The 21,362-nt window shown below is 37.0% G+C and overlaps 1 protein-coding gene across 4 annotated transcripts in view; it reads left to right on the forward strand.

The window, feature by feature from the left end:
* ARHGAP18 (Rho GTPase activating protein 18) overlaps positions 1–20,786 on the forward strand; it is an 85,143-nt gene extending 64,357 nt beyond the window's left edge. For all 4 annotated transcript variants that reach the window (XM_021391151.1, XM_021391150.1, XM_021391152.1 and 1 more), the window contains exons 7-15: positions 800–891; positions 1,662–1,739; positions 4,533–4,692; positions 7,386–7,468; positions 8,680–8,886; positions 9,683–9,829; positions 15,421–15,545; positions 17,308–17,369; positions 19,795–20,786. In XM_021391151.1, coding sequence (XP_021246826.1) covers positions 800–891; positions 1,662–1,739; positions 4,533–4,692; positions 7,386–7,468; positions 8,680–8,886; positions 9,683–9,829; positions 15,421–15,545; positions 17,308–17,369; positions 19,795–19,886 — 1,046 coding nt within the window. In that variant the 3' untranslated portion in view covers positions 19,887–20,786. The remainder of the gene's footprint in view (positions 1–799; positions 892–1,661; positions 1,740–4,532; positions 4,693–7,385; positions 7,469–8,679; positions 8,887–9,682; positions 9,830–15,420; positions 15,546–17,307; positions 17,370–19,794) is intronic.

Here is a 21,362-nt window from a genome sequence, read left to right on the forward strand (position 1 = left end):
GACTAAATTATATTTTATTTTTTATTTGTGCTACCTTAGCACCTTTTAAAGGCCATTTTCCAAACCAGACTTAATTATAATTTTGCTTTTTTAAAAAAACAACAAAAAGAAAACCAAGTTTGGGAACGTGCTAGTCATGCTATCATGATGTTTTTGTATAATGTAAAACCACGTGAACGGCTGAAAAGCTCTTCTTTCAAAATTCTCATAGAGAGATGTTGAAAGTAACTCTGGGTGATAATTACATCTGTTTTATTTTAGTAGCCAAATTTTTGGAAATTTTACTCATATCTTTTGCATCATGTTCAAAAAACGTTTAGATGTTGTGTTGAGAGACATGGTTTAGTGGGGCTGTTGTTGGTAGGTGGATGGTTGGACTGGATGATCTTGCAGGTCTTTTCCAACCTAGCTAATTCTGTGATTCTGTGATCTTGTCTATATCATCTTACACTGAATGATGAAGATGTGCATTCCATGGTCACCATCAGAATCACTCTACAAACCAGAACCATGCAGGTGGTTCATTTGTACAATTTGCTTCACTGTACTGCAGAATATGCAGATGACAAAAGTCTAAACAGAAGAGTCTTGATTTATGACTGAAGGAAGAGATGAGTGAGTCACTTTAACCAAAATGCTTTTTTAACAACTTGATTGATGAAAACATTCAAACACTTTGAACAAACGCTCTGAATGTATTGAATAAGCTTACTACTTTCAAAGTATGATTTTATGCTGTTATCTAATGTATAGGAACAGATACGGATAATATCTCAGTTTCTTTTGCATTATTCTTCAGACTGTGGCTTGTTTGGTGTCCCACTGTCAGTTTTACTGGAACAGGATCAGAAGAAGGTGCCAGGCACCAAGATCCCACTGATTTTTCGAAAGGTAAATAAGCACAAGCAAGTCAACTTATTCCATATCTGCAAATGACAATAACATTTTGTCCTGAATTTATTTTCTCCCTGTAGCAAAGCTTGCAGTATATTACTCCAGACAAAGTTATATTAACTTTCATTTGCAGCTTTACTTATTAATTTATTTACTTATTAATTTATTAGACATGGTACTAGGGAACATGGTTTAGTGGGCAATATTGATGGTAATTGGACAGTTGGACTAGGTGATATTAGAGGTCTTTTCCAACGTTAATGATTCTGTGATTCTATGAATTTAGTAAACTTCATTCTTGTGTTGTATCACACCTATTTTGAGTTAAATTGATAGTTTGCTTTTTTTTTGTTGCAACTATTCTGCAATTTATGAGTACTGTGAATTATTACCGGTGTGTTCCAGAGTACTTAGATCTTAGTACTAAGTAAAAGTACTTGGATCCCCTCTGATAAAGTTGAAAAGAGGAGTATTTGTGAGAAAACTTCTTCAGTGTCTGAAGGAGGTCTGTAGATAATACAATTTTATTTTTTATTAAAAGAGACAAATTCTTTATTAGTATTCATAGAAGGGGCAAGAGCCATATTAAAGGTTTTATTTTACATCTACAGCAACTCTAATCCATTTCTAAACTGTGCATTTGTGTGCTTGTATGTTGTGTATATGTACCACACAGGTATATACATGAGGCTCCTATATATTAGAACCATATACCAGTAATTTTTAATTGACATCTTCATTCATGCAGTTTGGTTTGTGTTTGACAGCTCATTTCACAGATAGAAGAGGCAACTCTCGAAACAGAAGGACTTCTTCGAATACCAGGAGTTGCAACAAGAGTAAAGGTAAAACATTACATAGATTTTTAGCACCCTTGAAAGCTTATTTGCTCTCACTGATTTTATTATGTTACAGAAATATATTTTGAGGCCAGATTGTTATTAAAATCTTCAAAAATAGAAAGCAAAATCTTTTCAGAAAGAAAAATAAGTTATATTTGCCAGGAGGCTGATGGTTTGGTCCAGTGTACTACTGGGGAAAGTTCAAGTTGGAAGCAGAGTCAAGGCTATGTTTCAAATTGAGTTGTGCCAAAATCTCATTAATTCTTGGCACAAGCCTTCTAGCCTCTTGTTTTTTTCCCTGAACCAGCTTAATCATCTGAACAGTTCATACACAGTCTTCTACCCCAGGAGGAAGTTTTTTTCTGGCATTGTGAGCTTGTTTTAATAGCCAGACTTAGCCTACATTACAGAGCAAGGCAGGCAGCATGTGCTGAAGAACCTTTCAGATTTATTTTTATGAATAGCAAACTAACTTCTTAGCTCTCTGAACGCATCCTTGTTAGGCACATCCGTTTACACACTGACACTTCACAAAGTGGGTGCCAATTACACGCAGACTCTTCCCCAGTGTTTTCCATGGTGCAGGAACTAAATACACAGTATGATTGATGCCAAGAGTCCATGTGTTAAAAATATGGTCTGAACTGGCCTTAAATGCTAAACAGATAATTTAAGTGGATTCAGCTGTCCAGAGACGTCTGCCAGCCCCTATCATGTCGAACTTTGTCCAGCAGCTGGTTCATTAGAAACTGAAGGAAGGGAGTATTATGGAAACTGGCTTTGTTTATTTACCAGTAACTAAGATTTTTTTAATATATTTCCTTCATTCTTTATTTTTCACTCTGCATCAGTTCTACATACTGGAATGACTTTTGAATGATTTTGCTTGTTTATTCCTTGACCTTTACAAAATTAATACAATTTCCCAGGCCGGAGATCATTAACTATTTGTCCTTCATTACATTTTTGCCTATTTATTTGCAGGAACTGCTTCTTTGATTTAAGTAATTGTTTTGTTAGCAAAAATGTTACATTCCTTTACTTATTTAAAAGGAAAACTTTGTAGAAGAACAAGTAACTCAGCATTCTGAAGGACTGATATTCTCTCAAAATTCCTTAAACTTTTTTTCTCCTATAGAAAAAGAAAAAAAAAATCCTTCTTACGTAGTTTTATAAAATGGTACAGATAATTGGAAGAAAATATTTTGCTATTTTATTTTTATATTGTTTTTATAGTTATAATTAAGAAAATGTATTGCATATTTATGATATCCCGTAGTTAAATATATTTACTTTAAGACCTAAGCATAGGTCCATAAGGATGCCTAGTTGACATTTCTGCTCTAGCCCTTCAGATAAAACAATTCATTTTATCTAGTTTTTTAATACTACATTAGCTATGGCAATTTAGTCTGAATTTGGAAGTAGGAGGTGATGAATCTCAGCGGGAAAATTTTCATCTATTTCTAAAGCCTGGTTTTGTTGTTGATGGGAAGAAAATGATACCCACCTGACTTTAGACATCTGAGTTAGTATCTTAGCACCACTGAACCTTGTACACAATCCGTGGAGACAGAAGATCTCTCTGGAGGACAGTTGAGAACATCCAATTTTTATATCAACTGGAGAGTTCGCATTTTCTTTGCAAATAGAGCAATTTTCCATTTGGATAAAGTTAAATTCAGTGAGAGCAGTATCCTAAAAACTTATCTGTTATTTTCTATTCAACGTGCCCTTCTTGTCCCAATAAATAATTCAGGCTGTATTTTTCCATAGCACTTTCCCTCACTTTGTCTCACATACTTTGCAAAACTACCAAATGTCTCTGTACTCAGTTTCTGTCGGGAAGAACTTAGGCAAGAAGCAGCTTGTTGAGGGGTGCCTGCAAGGTCACTGGCCTCACTGGGGCGGGGATACTGAGGCTGGTTCCCACTCTGCCAGTGGCAAACTAATCAAGTAGGTTCAGGGCAGGGGCTGATGCTTAAGGGCGACTAAGATTGACTCAGTCACTACTGGAGTGTTTCCATTCTTACGCCTCTAGAAGGCCAGTCATAGCACTCTCACAGGAGCAGGGTGGATGTACAGTGATGTCTCCTGTCAGGCTTATGAGGTGTCACTCAGTACTGTTTATTCTGCTGCTGTTGTTGCAAAACCATATGTTTTACAGTAGAGTCCTCTTCCACAGAGAGCATGTTTAACATTCAGTGCTAGGCAAAGCCGTGCCTGTCCAGCAGCGTGACATTCCCTTCAGTTTGTAAGATATCTAGCTATCAAGTCAAACAAAACTTTTCCCTGTACTTTGAGACTCAGCCTCATCTTAATGTATATTTTGATGGGAAACTGTTTGTCAGTGCACGTAATTGCCGTGATTTTCTATGAAAAAGATAATGCATACATTAAAACAGTACCCTTTGGTATATAGTGTCAAGATTGTTGATTATGCCAGCCACATCTTAACATTTTGTGGGAAGGAGAAGCCATAACCCTTATGTGAATGGATATGGTATCTGGTTCTTATAGTATATTCCAGATGGCTCTGAGGCAGACCCACAAGATTTCTTCCTATGTGCTTTGGCAGTCTGCTGCCCATCACTACTTGTTTGTTTTCAGTGCTTCTCATCTTCAGTTTATCTTTTTGTAGCAAGAGATCAGCAGCAGCTGGAGTTAAGCAGTATTTCAGATGTTTCTTTTTTTTTTTTTATCCCTTTCAAAGTGAGGAAAATTTTGCTGTGTGTATAATGCATGATTTCTAGCAGGCCAGTGTTATTGGTGCTCTCTGTATCTACTGCCTTGCAGAGTCTTTGCCAAGAACTGGAAGCAAAATTTTATGAAGGGACTTTCAACTGGGAAAATGTAAAACAACATGATGCAGCAAGTCTTTTAAAACTCTTCATCCGTGAACTGCCTCAACCACTCCTAACTGTAGAATATCTCAAAGCTTTCCAAGATGTACAGAGTGAGTAGTGTCCTTTCCATCTCAGTTTCAAAGAAGTAACAGGGTGCAGAGAATTGCTTTTTTTTGCCATACTAGCATTTTCACTAATAATACGTGAAAGGAAACAAATCACAAGTATTACTTATCATCAGAAAAAAACTGTGCATCTGTGCTAATAAAGATTAGCAAAGTAATATTTTTCATTGAACATCTACTTTAATAGTTTACACATAAAATGAAAGCACATTGTCACTTTTTGTTACGTTTCTAGTGGTCTTTAGGAGGTATAGAGGAGTTAAAAGAAAGTTCTGTAATTGGTATCAGTTTATGAATAGTATTTGTTTCATAGAATCATAGAATGCCTTGGGTTGGAAGGGACCTCAAGGATCATCAAGTTCCAACCCCCCTGCCACACGCAGAGTTGCCAACCTCTAGATCATGTACTAGATCAGGTTGCCCAGTGATCCCCTGGCCTTAAACACGTCCAGGGATGGGGCATCCACGACCTCTCTGGGCAGCCTGTTCCAGCACCTCACCACTTTCTCCGTTAAAAACTTCCCCCTGATATCTGATCTAAATCTTCCCTCCTTTCGTGTAAAACCCTTCCCCCTTGTCCTATCACTAGCTACCCTTGTAAAAAGTTGTTTGCCTCCTGTTTATAATCTCGCTTTAAAAGAAGAAAGAAGACAACAACAAAGATGTAATAGCTCTGCACAAAATCCAAGAAATGGTAATGTATACTGCATAACATAGTACATGGAGAGTATTTTATCCATTTGCAACAGGAAAAGTTAGAATGGAATTTTCAAAACTGCTGACCATCTGCGATCCCTTGAGATCATCAAGTTCCTATGAAAACATCCTTCTTTCCAACTGGTCACCAAGACAGTAAACATGTCAATTGTAACATAAAGCAGCTTGGTGACAGTGAATCAGGAGTAAGGATCCACATAGGTTAACTTCTCAGTCAACACAGGGGTGTTGGTTTCAGACAAATCTATTCCTGTCTATTTGTGTGCTCAGTGATGATGGCTTATTTCTAAGTGCATTATCAGATAATTCCCATGGTCAGGCAGACGGGCAGTTATTCCTCAAAACTATGGGCAGTTCCACTCTCCACATTAGGATTTCTTTTCAAGGCCGCAGGCCTTCTATTGATGTGAGTAGAGGCCTGGAGCTTAAGCCTTTTACATAGTGGTGTTGATTTTGCAGCACTGAGCAGCAAGTTAAAGCAGGCCGGAATACTTTCAGATGATGCTGACAGCTAACAGTTCCTCAAGGTTGTTCCAATTAACAGATAGTGTTTGGAGCCAGAATGGTTTCTGCTTGCCACTTCTGAACTGTCTTCAAGGGTTTTGTGGTTTTAGTTATCCGAAAAATACTCAGATAACAGGATGCAAAATGCATGGAGCTGAAGAATTTGATATAAAACAGACATAACACTTTGTAGACTCCAACTGTTTAAATTGTCTGCCCATTGTATTGCTTGTGTACAGTAAGATTAGATGTTAGAGAAGAAGGGCCATCTTTGTGACAGTAAACAGTATTTTTCATGATAATGTGTTTAATTAGTGAGGTTAGACTTTTAACTATTTAAATATTTAAATGACTTAATTTAAACAATTTATTTTGTTAATTTAAGTGACTTGCAGAACTAAAAGTAGAATATCATTTAGGTGAACAGATGGAAAGCCTTGATTTAAGGAATAAACTTTAATTGTTTTGCTATTGTGTTCTTACTTACTTTTAATGTATGTCTTTCTAAGCATGCAAGTACACTGTTGTCACTTTTTGCATGTTTTAGAAGACTGTATTATTTATCATTTTTTAATTTATATCCTTAATTTTTGTTATTGTAGAAAGTAGTCAGCTAGCTGTTTTTTGTATCATAGATTAACTTTTTTTTTTTTTTTTTCTATATCTCCCAAATTGTTTTGAACAAAATGTATCTGAAATACCAGTTCAGTTGGAATCCCATTGGAATGCACGAAACCAGACCTGTTAAGCTTTGAAATCGTGTAATAAAACTGTCAGGTGGAGGTCCTTCTTCCCTTGTGTTATGTATGCCCTGATTCATTAGGGATCTGTTGGGAAGGCTTTCCAGAGCACTCCCTCTAAAGTATGACAGGAGGAAGTTTATCACAAGTGACAAACCTGAGAGAGCTGGGGCTTTTCACTGTTCCACACTGCCAGGATTTAGGAACCATGCCATGTTTGCTATGACACTCCCTGCTGTAGATAAGCATTCAGCTTCTTTGCTGTTGGCTTTATCCCCACTGGTTTGCCACTCCAGCTGTTGCTGCTCATGTTGCTGGTGTCTTGTGGGGGTGACTTGAGAGACAGTGTAACCGTTAAGGCAATCAGAGAAACTGTGAAAGCAGCTTTGAATATACTCTCTTGAAATTTTAGGCATAGGCTCAAAAAGGGAGGAACCATTAGCTGGCTAGTTTTCTCTTTTAACATTGCTAAATAGAAAATCACAAGGCTCTGAAAAATACTGCCAAAAGATTGTTGAGTCATACAGCAACTGAATCACACAAGTGTTTGGAAAAAAAATCAGAAAAGAAGGATTTGCCAGTCCTTTGTCACACAATGACAACAAGCCATGTGCATGCATTCAGCATTTTTTAAGAGGTTTCCACTTTAAAATCATGCTTTCTGAAAAGGACAAATGACAATTTTAGAATACTGAAGTTCATTTGCTTCTCTGGCAGATCTTCCAACGAAGAAACAGCAGCTGCAAGCTTTGAATCTTTTGATTATCCTTCTACCTGAAGCAAACAGAGACACACTGAAGGTTAGAATTGCCAGTGCATTTTTTTCCCATTTGAATATTTTGCCTGTTTCTGTGAATCCACTATAATGAATGTTGTTGTCTTTCAACATTTTTTTTTCAGTTCAAAGTTAATGCTCAAACTAAGGATTCTTTCTTTTTTCCATATTTCATAGAACTCCAGAAAAAAACATGACTTAGGACCCTAATTCCTCCCAAATGACTTTAAGAGCATGACTTGAAATTCTTCCAGGAGATTGCAATAATAATCTTCCAGTGAATGACCTCTTCTCTTAGAAGCTTATCTATTTTTTAAGCGGTAGCAGTCATTATTTGCAGTGCAAAAAATAAAATGTACCAGAATACTATGGATTAGTGTTTCCTTTTATGAAATGAGTTTATCTTTTTGTTTTTATTTCCTGCTTTTACCTCTGTCTTTTGTTTCTACTACATAAATAACGAATTTACACTTCCTACTGTTATTTGCATCACATCACTCATGGAAACTTCCAATTTCAGCATGTCCTTATGTAGCAGAGCTATCAATCTCTTTCAGAAAATATTTACTATTAAAATTGCTATAATCAAAAGTGAATTTGCAGGATTTGTGTGGAATACAGAACCTCTTCCATCAGAGCCAAAATATCCCATTTGTTTTTATTGTTTAAACATATTTTCCTTTTTGAGTTAACTTAGCGTGTGGAAGCACTGAAGAGCTTACAAATACCTGAGTAGAGTTACAGATATCTGGAACTGAATTAATTGAAGATTTACAGTTTGTAACTGGCCACTTGTCATTCACAATTCAGTGGTTTGCTCATGATTCATGTACCTCACAGAACTAGCCACCCCATGCTTCCATAATCATGGCAGCTGGCATTATTGCATTCCCTTTCATTTTAAGAAAAAACAACGGTTATGTTTTCAAAAGTATATGGGAAATGCTACTTACACACCTACATAAGAAGTGTTTTGAAAAACCTCACTGTACAGAGCTTTGGAGTCCCTTAAATGCTTTTGAAAATGTTATTCACAAAATTAACAAGAATTATTTACTTTGTTACATAAAGAAAACTTGTATTGCAGTCTTGTGAAGAAGCATATCCACACTTACTAATTGTTTTTAATGTGGTTTTGTTAGGAATAATGAGATTTTTCCAAGAATATGTAACATCATGTTTCAATCTAACATTTTCATGTGCGAAGTTGAGCTTTAAATTCTGCTGTAATTTCAGGTGCTGCTTGAATTCCTCCAAAGGGTAATTGATCATCGAGAGAAAAACAAAATGACGCTAAACAATGTTGCAATGGTGATGGCCCCGAACCTTTTCACATTTCACGGGCTTGGCTCAAAGAGTATTGAACAAAGCGAGTTTGTTATGGCAGCTGGAACAGCAAATGTCATGCGCTTTATGATTCAGTACCAAAAACTTCTCTGGACAGTAAGTGTATTCCTAAGGGGGAAAAAGTCCCATAAATTTCACAAACAAGGCATCTGAATAAAGAAGTAATGTGAGCTTATTTCCATGATTTAGAGAAAGATCAGTCAGCCCTGTCCAGCTGGGATCTTTCTCATAGGTAACTCTGATGGGAATGAAATAGAATCATTACATATTATGGTGGAATTAAGCTCTGGTGGTCCGAGTTGCAGTATTTAGTATGTACCGTAAGTGAACTCAAAAATAAATCCTTGGAGGATCTTTGTATTAGTTCTGTTGGTATGCATTGTTGCAAGGAATTTATTCTTGTCTGCTTAGATATACTCACAGGGAACATAGTGTTTAAATCCAGATTTTTGGGTCAAACTTTGTATTGTATGAAGTATGTTTCGATAAAAACACGAGCTTGCGTCATGGTCTCAAGAAAACTCTCCTTTAGACTGGAGAACTTCAAGCTTTGTTCTCCATCAGCACCTTTAAACAATCTTGACCTTTGATGCAAGTGTGGAAAAGTTACCACCATTGTACAGACTAAGCGCTGAGTGGATTTTTTTGGCTGAGGAAAGTAAAACCTGTATGGTTCCACTTCTCTTCCATTGAGAGAGATATAACATCACAAGTGCAGTGTTTATAAAATTATTTCATAGCTCTATATTATTTTAATCTTTAATTACTACTTGAAATAGATACTATTTTTTCCAGTCCTATCTGACAATCTGTAAATTTATAATGCTTTGCTAAGTTAGTTATTTATGGAAATGATGTGGTTATTCAATACTTACTATCTATATTCATCTAGATTCCCAAGTTTATCGTTAACCAAGTGAGAAAACAAAACACTGAAAGCCAGAAGAAGGAGAAAAAGGATAAAACTATGAAGAAACTTCTGAAAAAGATGGCTTACGATCGGGAAAAGCACGAGAAGCAGGACAAGACTCCTAATGATGTAAGAAAACATATATCTGAAATACTGTATTAGTAAGCCTGTCATCTCTCTAGTGAAAAAGTGGATTTAGCCGAGAGGATAACTACATTTATTTAACAGATAATTTCAGTAAATAGGAGGTTAATAGATGGGTTTCATAGTTATGGGTTACCATCATAAAATCGTAGAATCATAGAATTAGCTAGGTTGGAAAAGACCTACAAGATCATCCAGCCCAACCATCCACCTACCACCAATATAACTCCACTAAACTCTATTCTGAAAAATGATATCACATAGGTTGTTTCAATTTGGGTGTCCGAAACAAAAGTAGATTAGGATTGTATTTGCAGAGGGAACAAGTGTTGTGACAGCACTCAGTATCCTAAATTCCAGACGTGTTGATGCCCAGTGGAATTCCGTGAGTTTACTTAAGAAACTCCACCTCTCTAATAGGTTTCAATTTTGATATTTTGGAAATGTTTGGAAGCTAAGCTAGCATTTAATGACTCTTCTGCCCACAGGAGCTCCCACACCACTGAAATCTTTGTCCCAGTGAATTTAAGTATTCCTGATAAAGTGAAGCATCCTAGAGCATGTACAGCTGCTTCCCATCCTAATTTTCTGCTCCCTTCCCCACCTAAAAAACAAAACAAACAAACAAAAAACCATGTGAGAACTGATAAACTGCTCCTTATGTAGTTACTGTCCAACTGTCTGCTCCCAACTTAACCGTATGAATACAATCTTTAGTTCAATATGTAGATGACTTCTGCCAGACCCATCAGTGATGTCAAAGTGCGTGTTGCAGTGTAACACTTAACAACTCTTTCAAAAGACGCAAAAAGTTCTGTGGCATTATAGTCTGATTATTTTCTTCTACTTTAGAAATATTTTGATTTAGCTTCTCCCAATACATACAAACATTTCAAGAATATATCCCATGCGTCTTCAAATTGCTTATTACTTACAATTTCAATAAAGTTAATAATTACTATTTTTAAAGCTTACTGTACCATTGCAGTACAGTATCTTATTATAATGCACTTGAAAGACATTTTTCCAATATTTTAAATACATAAACAGATAACACCAATTATATGTGTCTCCACAACGTAACGAATACATGCCAGAAAACACTACCTTGTGAGCTGAGGTTATATTGAAGATTTCAGTGACTTAGAGACATCTTGTGGTAGTTTGTAAAAGTGCATTGGTTTGAATCTTTTTTTTCTCAACAAGTATGTCTATGGCAAAAAAAAAAAAGTTGTCATTTTCTGATAGAAGCAAAGTTTGTTAACGTATTAAGACAAAAATTAGAATCTGCCTGGATTGATCTTGCAAGTATACATATACATATGTATTACATATGTATAAATATATACATATATTTATATATATAAATATATATATAAATATAAAAGTATATATAAATATAAATGTGTATATATATATACATATGTATAAATAAATATATATATATACACATGTATATATATATATATTTTTTTTTTGAATCTGCAAAAACATGGATCCTTTGGACAGTTGCATCCAACATCTGCCAGGACCATATATTTAAGTGTTCCTACCTCACTTTGTATGCAGTAGTGACACATCTTTAAATGTCCAAAATGAATTAATTCCTTGAGCAGTAGTTTGCCATACTTTCATATCTATATGACTATATTTGAAGGAATCTATACACAGAATCAGGAGTTCGCTACGATTTTTAAAATAAAGCTAATTAAATATTGGCATTTATTTTATACTGTCTAATAAGGAGAGGATTGTTTCAATGCAATTCAGTTGAATTAACTTGAGCTGACACTTAAAGGAATGCTGCCATCCCCTGTTCAACATGGAAATAACAGCAAATACCCTGAAATAGGCACATGCTATATTGTATCTTCACATATCAGAGTATTTTTTTGTAATTCAGCTCTGCTGATTTTTATAGTAAAATATGTCTTTTTAACGCACTGGAGAGTTAAGACTGAAGTCTCATGGAATACTTACCCAAATTTCTTACCTAAACATAAATGGAAAGTTGCTATTAAATAATTTTCTTTAAGCCGCAGAAATCTCTGGGGATTCCCTGCAAAATTAAATAGCAGAGTTTTTCACAAATCTTTCATTCCTATTTGAAACATTCCATAATTTGGGTGCCTGGGAATACGGTACTCTTAAAATCACATTCCCAAGTATGATATGGCTTCATTGTAAATGGCATTTATACATTTTTCTGTGTGGCTGAAATTGCCTCAATTCTTTCAATTCTTTAAGAAAAAGCTTTTTCCCTCCCCCCCCCCCAGTTATCAGTTTGTACTGCCTTAGTTTGTAATTGAGGTGATTTAACTGTGTGATTCCTGGACTAAACTCCGCTATTAGATGGCAAGTGAGGCACTTAAACTTGTGGTGAATCACCACTCCAGTGAATGCTGCCTGTAACTGTTGAGAGTTAATTATCTTGCTTGCAGCTGAATAAAAGCTTAGTGAGAGTTACTGTTTTCTCCCACATGCTGTGGCATCCCACGTGGTTAAACAGAGATGGGCAGAGCTTGAGTCAGTTCCATAATTTTCAGGAATATCTCAGCATTCTCCTTGGCAGTCAGGTCATTTGGTAATCTGCATAAATCTTATATCTGATGAGGCCTTGTATCAGTCTCTCTCCCCCTTTTAAGACAGCTCGAACAGCATTTACTGTGCAAGGAGAGCAGACTTTGGGAAAAACCTTTGTATAGTGCTGAGAGTGGTTAATAGGGTTTATGAAGGCGGATAGCTTTTGGGGGCACCTATGCATACAGTTCTGTGGCCAAAGTTTGTATTAGGGAGTAAATCTTTACGCTGTGATGGGTGTGCATAGTGCCCTAGCCAGACAAAGAAAAATGCCCTCATGACTGGAAATGTATCTACCTGTCTTTGTATTCCTCTATATATTGCAATTGTTCCAAAATAAAGGAGCAGCCATGTTGGTAGCAAAGTGCAGTGCTACTGGGGTTATCTAATATAGCTACACAGTGATTGTCCCAAGTAAGGCGCACTACTTGCAGTTCAAGGAGAACAACTGCATCTCAATTCTTTCAGGCTTTGTCTCTCACTTAGCAAGTTCATCTTGAATTCCAGTTTTGTTCTTCATAATGCTTGTGCTTCTTGCTTGCTTGGTATCATTTGCACATTTGCTAAGTATAAATCCGTCACCTGAGTTGCTAGTGAAAATACTGCACAGTTGCTTCATCCCTCTCTTTGTCTAGCCTGATGAATATCCAAGCATGTCATGCAAAATAAGCTGCAAGAGACCCACTGCAGATCTTACAGCCAAGCACCTGCAGCTCTTTTGTGAAACATAGATCAAATCTCTGTGAAAAGCCCTAACTTGAATGCTTTGAATTGTGCTATGCAGAGAACAGTTCCATCTGTGAGTCTGCTCCTAGGTGATTTATGGTCACTTTTTCTGTCCCACCAACTTGTATAGTGAATGGGCTAGAGGATGTTCATTATCTGTTCTTCTGTAGTTGGGTACCATGAACATACTGTGCAGCTGAGCATGAATAAATGTAGGTAGTGAAAGTGGCAAAATGCATTCATTAGCTGAGCTAATAATGATTCTGTTTGAATAAACAAAGTAATTACTCTGTTTGATCTCTGACTGTAATGTTACTGCTCGGTGGGCATTTCTCATTCTTCTCTCATGTACTCAAGGCAGGCAGCTTTTTAAATCATTTATTAAATGCCCACTGTACAGAGAAAAGGACTGTTAGCCAACTGAAGTTGAAGAAGACGACCCCATTAAAATCAACTTAAACAAAATAGCACAGAATTGTATGCTAAAATGAAAACAAATTTACAGTGAATTTGATAAAAGACCATTTAGGGACAACTGTAAATAGCCTTTTCATCCTTAAAAGTTGCCTTTCCTTTTGCCAGGAAGCATGATCCCAACAGTTTGGAAGAAGAAAAAAGATGTTTAAGCAGGAGTTAGTTTTCTAGCAAATAGCCATTGTTTCTGTGGGTGGAAGATTTAAAGAATAGATCAGGCAAATTTAGAGATAGATATAGGGAATAGCTCTTTGAGATCCTTTGCAGCCTTATGAATCTTTGATTGCGTGATTACCATGAAGCATATTCTCAATTTGGTGATTCCTAATGTTTTAGACATAAGTAGTTATAGGCCGTACTTTTGATTCAGATCAAATTAAAACTTGTTCTCTATTAGTCTAACTCAGATGGTTTCAGAGAAGATACTGTGGATTCCTAGGTGCCCAGATTTGTTCACTGATGATGGAAGCACAGCCTTACAATTGCACTGAACAGTGGGAAAAAAGAAGAGAATGAACTGTCGTAATCAACTTTGACCACTGATATTTTACATTTCCTTTTCTACCAAAATGAGTTCACTTGGGTAATGTAATACGAATAGAAAAATTAACATTTTCAGGAGCAGAAATTAGGAACTTATTCACAAATAGATTATGTCGTCTGTAGCTTCAAATGTCATGTCAGGCTGAGAGATCTGGGGCTGTTCAGTCAGGAGAAGAGAAGGCTCTGAGGTGACCAGATAGCAGCCTTTCAGTGTCTAAAGAGGGACTATAAGAAAGAAGAGGGATAGACTTTTTAGCAGGATCTGTGGTGATTGGACAGGGGGAAATGGTTTCAAACTAAAAGAGGGGAGATTTAGACTGGATATAAGGAAGAAATTTTTTACAATAAGGGTGGTGAGGCATTGGAACAGGTTGCCCAGAGAGGTGGTTGATGCCCCATCCTTGGAAACATTCAAGGTCAGACTGGAGGAGAGTCTGTGAGCAACCTGATTGAGTCCCTGTTCATTGCAGGGGAGTTGGGCTAGGTGACCTTTAAAGGTCCCTTCCAACTCTAAGGATTCTATGATATTATGTATGCGTTGAACAGAAAAATGATCTTGTGGGGCCCTCCTTCTCTATAAGTAATATGGTTGATATTCATCATCAAGGATTTTTGGGTTGAAATAACACACAAATCCATTATGTAGTCAGACCTGCAGGTTGACTAGCTGGATATATTCTGGAGAATAAAAGATAGAGATAGAAAGTTCTCATAGTGAATATCTGTTTCAATAGGAAACATTTCCTGAAAATTAGGAATCACTTAAAGTAGAATGACCTGTGAATACTTTGTGTTATCTTTTTCTTTTCTTTTTGGCGTGAAATTCAGTTTAAATGAAAGTGGAAAGGTTCCTTCTGGAAGTTTCAGGAGGGCATGGAATGAAGGAACTGCTGGACTTTCATGCCTATAGCAAGTCTTTTTGTCTTTTCTGTGTCAGTCTCATATGCTTCTTATCATACCTAACTGTGTTCTTAATTTAGCAGTAGTTGTTATTTCTAACATCTTTGAAAAATAGTTAAGCACTACTGTTCTTTTGTTCTAAAGTTCTTTCTGTTGGTAAAAAGAGATTTGAAGGCCGTATGCAATTTACTGAATTTCTCTGTAGTTACCGTATTTCTGAAGCGAAGTGTAGTAGAAAGTGGTGAAGTGCACTTACAGAGCACTGTACTGTTACTTATTCCATACTGTATTTTGAGTAACTCATCAAAGCCAGCTGCTCGCAGCTTTGTTCCAACACCGTTATTGCTTTGCAGGCTGATGTTCCTCAGGGAGTGATACGGGTGCAAGCGCCTCATCTTTCGAAAGTTTCCATGGCAATACAGCTGACAGAAGAACTGAAAGCCAGTGATATAGTAGCCAGATTTCTCAGTGAGAAAAGGTACAAATACATTTTTGTTTTGTTAACGTGTATTCTTTCAAGAAGAAAGTTTAAAAATAGTTTGAACTGAAGAGAGTTCATGAACCTTTGTGTCAAATTTAGCCTATTAGAATATATGCGTGAGGAATTAATCTCATGTTTCTAATGCCTCTAAAGCTCACAAAGCCCTCAGGAATGCACAAATACTGTTAGTAAAAACTGATCCGCTCTTTAGTCTGGTGGGTCAAGAATACTTTTGTAACGTTCTGGGAAGAAGAAGGGATCTCCAAGAGAACGAGTCCAGGAAAGAAAGAGGTGAGGAAAAGAGAAAGAAAATATTATATTAAAAAGGCATTAGTATATAACAGTAGTACAGATATTGGAATATAAATATCTGAAAATGTTGCTCGCACACTGTTTTAAAAGGAAAGTTTTAGTTATCCAAATCCATTGAGAAATGAAGTTTTAGTAAAGATTTTACATCTATTTTATTTATCCATGAGCAAAGTAAGAAATCAGAATAGATTTAGCAAAAAAAAAAACCCCAAATCATTAACACACATGTGCATCATATGTATCTATTCATGCTAAAGCAGTAATGTGGTGCTCTGGGTGAGATCAAGAAACCAGTTTTACTTAAGAGTTGTTTTCAGGGGCTTATATTTTTGACAGAAAGTTATTTTTTTGTCTGCACCATAGCATATATTATTAGAATTAAACAGTGAGAAAAATAAAATCTCTTTGTAATTCGAGGACTTTATTCCTCCACTGTATGTTTTTTCACTTCTTTTAGTTGCAGCAAAATTAAAACCAGCAAGAATGTGGTTTCCCTACCCAACTCCTTGGCTTTTTCAGACATGTGAAGTGTGTGAGGGGAGTACTTTTTTTTTGCAGCAGCAGTGAAAGAAAAATTAGAGGGTAAATATCAGGCTGCTTGCTAATAACAATTGAATGCTTTTCTAAAAACCACAGATTCTTCACATCTATGAAGGCTGCTCCAAAAGTAATGCCTCCTCTTTTATTATGTTGGCTCATGACATGAGAGGCAGATGTTGGTGGTATGGCAGTAGAGGTTGAACCTTCCCACCAATTTTCTGTTTTGTATTTTGTTGCCATGTGACAGATGGCAGCAGAGGGGGGTGGTCTGACAGCATGTCATCTGACCTGGAAGCAAAGATGTGGAACTGAATTCCTCTGTGCAGAGAAAATGGCACCCACTGACATTCATTGATGCTTGCTGAATGTCTATGGAGTCTAAATGGTGTTATGTGAGCACAGTGAGGCAGAGGGTGGTGTGTTTCAGCAGTAGCAACAGTGACAGTGGGTGCCTGCACTGGCGCACATTGTTACGAGCATGGCATGCAGGCTCTTGTTCATTGCTGGCAAAAGTGCATAGCTAATGATGGTGATGACACTGAAAAATAGTGTTTTCTTGCTGAGCATTTGTTCTATCAAATAGTGTTATTGTGTTCTTTTTATCTGTAGTAGTTTCCATGGAAATACACAGGAGGTATTACTTTTGGAGCGACCTGTGTCTTATTTATGCCTTTTCTGTAGTTTATTGCTCACTTGCAGGACTATTTGCACTAGCATGCAAGGGTGTTCTTGTTCACGTACTTTATCAGTAAATGAGTATAAACACAAAGGGTTTATAGCTGCTGCACTGCTGATCTTAATTAGCAGAACTTCTACCAGACCTGTCTCAGTTGTTGGTGTACAAATTCTTTGCTAGTGCACAAGCTCTTTTGCAATGCAGTTAATCTGTGCTTTTTGTTCCTGACAGTGGAAATGTCCAAACACTCAAGAAAGAAGAGGTCTTCCTTTATGAAATAGGAGGAAATATTGGTAAGAATGGCTTCTGTACAACTTCTTTTGCTAGATTAAGATTGTTCAGCGCATAATACACGAACTTCACTGTGTGACTGCATTTATTCACATCCTGACACTAAGGTGGAAAGTTAACTTTGGCGGGAAGGAAGCAGAGAAGATGGTGTAATTATCATATTAGTAGTACATTATTATATCTTCTGGAGGAAGAAGGCTACTGTTACAGATGTTCCTGATACATATGTACAGTAAAGAAGAATAGAAAGGTTGGATTGGAAGGTGCTTGAAGTTCATCTTCCTCATCTCTTTGTATTGAGGCATAATAAGTGAACTTACAGCGCTTCATGCTTTTCACTGGAGTGTTGCTTGCAGGTCCCAGTGAGGAAATAACCATTAAAACAGAAAAATGACCGAGTAATGAAATTTTCAAACAGTTATTCTTTCCTGCTCTCTGTAAGCACTGATTAAAGCAAATAGCAGATCAGTAAGGTGAAGGCCAAAGGCTAACTTTAAAATCAGTTCAGAAATCCCCTTTGATGAATACAAAAGTATTTTTATGTTAGGAATCAGTTCCCGTTATTTTTCATATGCTGAGCAAAAAACAAACAAAGAAACAAACAAAAAAACCTACACATCCCAAAACCTAGAAAGCGGTATTGTATCGAACATTGTATCTTACATTCACTTTTTCCGTATTAACCATGGCGTATTAAACTTTATTTGAAACTATAAAATTCCAGGAATATGCTGTATGTCTGTACTGCAAATTTAAATCCTGCATGTAGTTACTATTTTTATCATTATTCCATTTAACCTAATCACTACTTCAATTTAATTTTTTTATGTCTAAACTGAAAAATTTAATGTAAGTTAAAAATAACACTTTCGTATTTTCCCTGCAAGAGATATGTTTTAGTGCTTTTAGTAACTTCGAAGGCAAAAAAAAAAAAAAAAAAGAAAAGTAAGATATGTGGATGCCAGATTAGTATATTATCTTTCTCTTGCGTATCCATTATATACGCAGTCTCTCAGTTCAGACAAGATGAGCTCTCTGACATTTACCTGCTGCACAGGTTAACATAGACCAGCTTTCCAGATCTTTGCAGTTCCTTTCTTCCCAATGTGGCAGATGCACAAGGAGCCCTAAAGGAAGACGACCTGACAGGCTTGTAATGCACTCATATGCTTATGCTCTCAGTTGTAATATGAGCAATGCTGACGTCCTTTACCCTAACAGATGGAGCTGCTGAAGTCTCCATACATTTTTTTGTGTGCCCAGTACACTATGGGGCTTCGTGGCACTGAACAGGGCTTCTGCTATTGCTTCATGAGCAGGACTGAATACAGAAATCATAGAATTTCAGAATGGTTTGGGTTGGAAGGGATGTTAAAGATCATCCAGTTCCAGCCCCATGCTGTGAGCAAGGCTCCCACCTACTAGATCAGGCTGCCCAGGGCCCCATCCCACCTGGCCTTGAATGCATCCAGGGGTGGGGCATCCACAACTTATTTCTTCCTGTGCTGACACTGAGGGGCTCGTCCAGGAGCACACATGTTTGGAGGAGAGGCATGGGGAGGGGATGGAGGTGTAGCAGGAAGAGCCTATTTGAGCAGAAAATCTCATTTACTTGCCTGCTCTAAGCAGTGTGTCAAAACAGCTGGCAGGCTGACCCTGCTGCAGGGTAACACCTCTGCTTGCCTTCTGCTTTAGGAGAATGTGTTCCAGAAACATGTGGTTGGCAGATTAAAGAAGCTACCAGTCATCTACCTCAATCACTTGTATGGTGGAGTAGGAGAGGGGCTGTGATGCATAGCTGCAAATGCAAAAGCCTGTGGGGAAATGGGAGGAAAAAGCTGATGTTGATGGAGCAGCATGTTATTTGCATCATAGCTACTAAACATAAATGAGTTGCTTGTAATACACCAAAAACATTGTACTACTTTTCTCTTGTGACAGTAACCATTAGAAATGCTATAAAGAAGTGTTAACCAAGAGAAGCAGAGTGGGGAGTAATACCTTCTTAGCAAGGACAAACCCTGCTCAAACTTTCCATTTCAGAAAAGAAAGAAATGTTAATGGGCTTCAATGGAATTTTGAATTAACCACAAGACAACCAGGGCCCCGTTTTCCTTTATTAAACCTTCAGAGAGTGGAGCTCCCATGCAAACAGTCTGTGTGAAGAATCTGACCTGGTGCCACAGAATTGGAACCTCCCACAGCTTCCCTGACAGCCTCACCCCTGCATCCCTTCCTCTCCAAGATGGATGAGGAGGATAAAAGCACGTGTAGGCTTTAGCTGTGTTGTCCATTGTTAAATACCACAGAGATAGCTTGAAAATCTAAATAGAATAAACCAGCAACTTTGAAAACAATTCATTTTTTTATTGTTTACTGATGTCACCACATAACGTCTTTTTTTTTTTTTTTTTTTTTTTTTTTAAGGGGAACGCTGCCTTGATGATGATACCTACATGAAGGACCTGTACCAGCTCAACCCAAATGCTGAGTGGGTTATAAAACCTAAGCAGAGCTAAGCAAACAGCAAGAGAACAAACAATGGACTTACTTTGTTATGCTGAATTTTTCAAAGGGGTAGTGTGTTCTTTCAACATTCAATGTATTATACATATTAATAGAAACTTACCTAGTTAGAAAAAAAGGCAATAGAAACCCAACAGTGATTACTAGAAAAAATTTCACTTTTACTTACAGCAAGATACCTTTTCCCCACTCATTTGATATGACAATGAGTCAGTTAAACATTTTAATGCCACTAATCTCCCTTGATGATACTCCCATCTGGTAGGTCTAGTTTCAGAAGAATTTATTTTTCAAACAGATGCTTAACCTCTTTATATTAGAGATCTAAAATCTGTTTGCATAGAAGTGTGTGTTCATATAGGTTTTTGCAGTGGTATTACACTGGAAAACCAAATCTTGATCAGCACTTCTGAATGGTACAGTATTAAAAATACCTAAAACCATTTCTCAAGTGTGAAATTCACAGGAAAAAACTGCAGTACGATATATATTTTGTCTTTGGAAGTCTTACTTTTGTTCACTTTCTAGGTAAACTTTGATAGAAACTATTTAAAAACAACTGTGAAAATGCTTTCTATGCATCTTTTTGCTAGATCTTTTTAATATTTTTATTCTTATTATGGTTGATTGTATTCTTGATACTATTTTTTTTATTTTTAAAGTAGGACAGTATAGCACAGTGAGTCATTTTTAAAGCTCACCACTCTTGGCAGTATCTAGTGGTGAATATGGTCACCACTAGAAAGATGTCTGGGTTTTTCAGGAGTGATATTCGGATATGTTGCAAATGTTGATTTCAGGTTTTTTGGACATCTGATAGATTGCAGAGCATTTTGTGAACTGCCAAAATCTGCCAATTATGAGCACAATAAAGACGTTCAGGATGAATAAAATAACTGTGGAGAGAAACTGTAGGCTCAGTTTAATAGCTAGCAAACCACCAAACCTTTCACTCAAAATCAGGGTAAAGGTCTGCTGTGGAGTTTACATAGGCTCTTTGGTATTACCTACCATCAGCTTTACATCTGGTCTGTCCTGGATGAGGCTAGAATCAAGTTCTACCTTCCCTGATAGATGTTGTCTAAACCACTTGAAAATTAATAGTCCAATGGTGAACTATCGCAAATCCTCCTCTTGGTGGGGAAGGAAGGACTGAATGCTCCCTGTGGAATTCACTGATTCTGAATTATAGATTGACATGGCTCACTCCAGCACGAAGAGCTGTGACTGTGGCTTCGGAGCCCAGTCCCACAGCAGTGCTTTGGGCTCACGAACCTGTGTACCACTTCACAGTTTATTCATAAACTAGCTCACCTCTGCTGTAGTGCATACCTACGTGCTGAACACCTGAAGTAACTACTGTGAAATGATATCCTTGGAACTAAGCATTTTCTTCCAATGCACGCACAGAGTTACACTGACCTCATAGGGAATGTTCTATATACAATCAAGAACTGCATTTGATTTTT

This window comes from Numida meleagris, chromosome 3, assembly GCF_002078875.1.
Source record: "Numida meleagris isolate 19003 breed g44 Domestic line chromosome 3, NumMel1.0, whole genome shotgun sequence".
Taxonomy (NCBI): Eukaryota; Metazoa; Chordata; class Aves; order Galliformes; family Numididae; genus Numida; species Numida meleagris.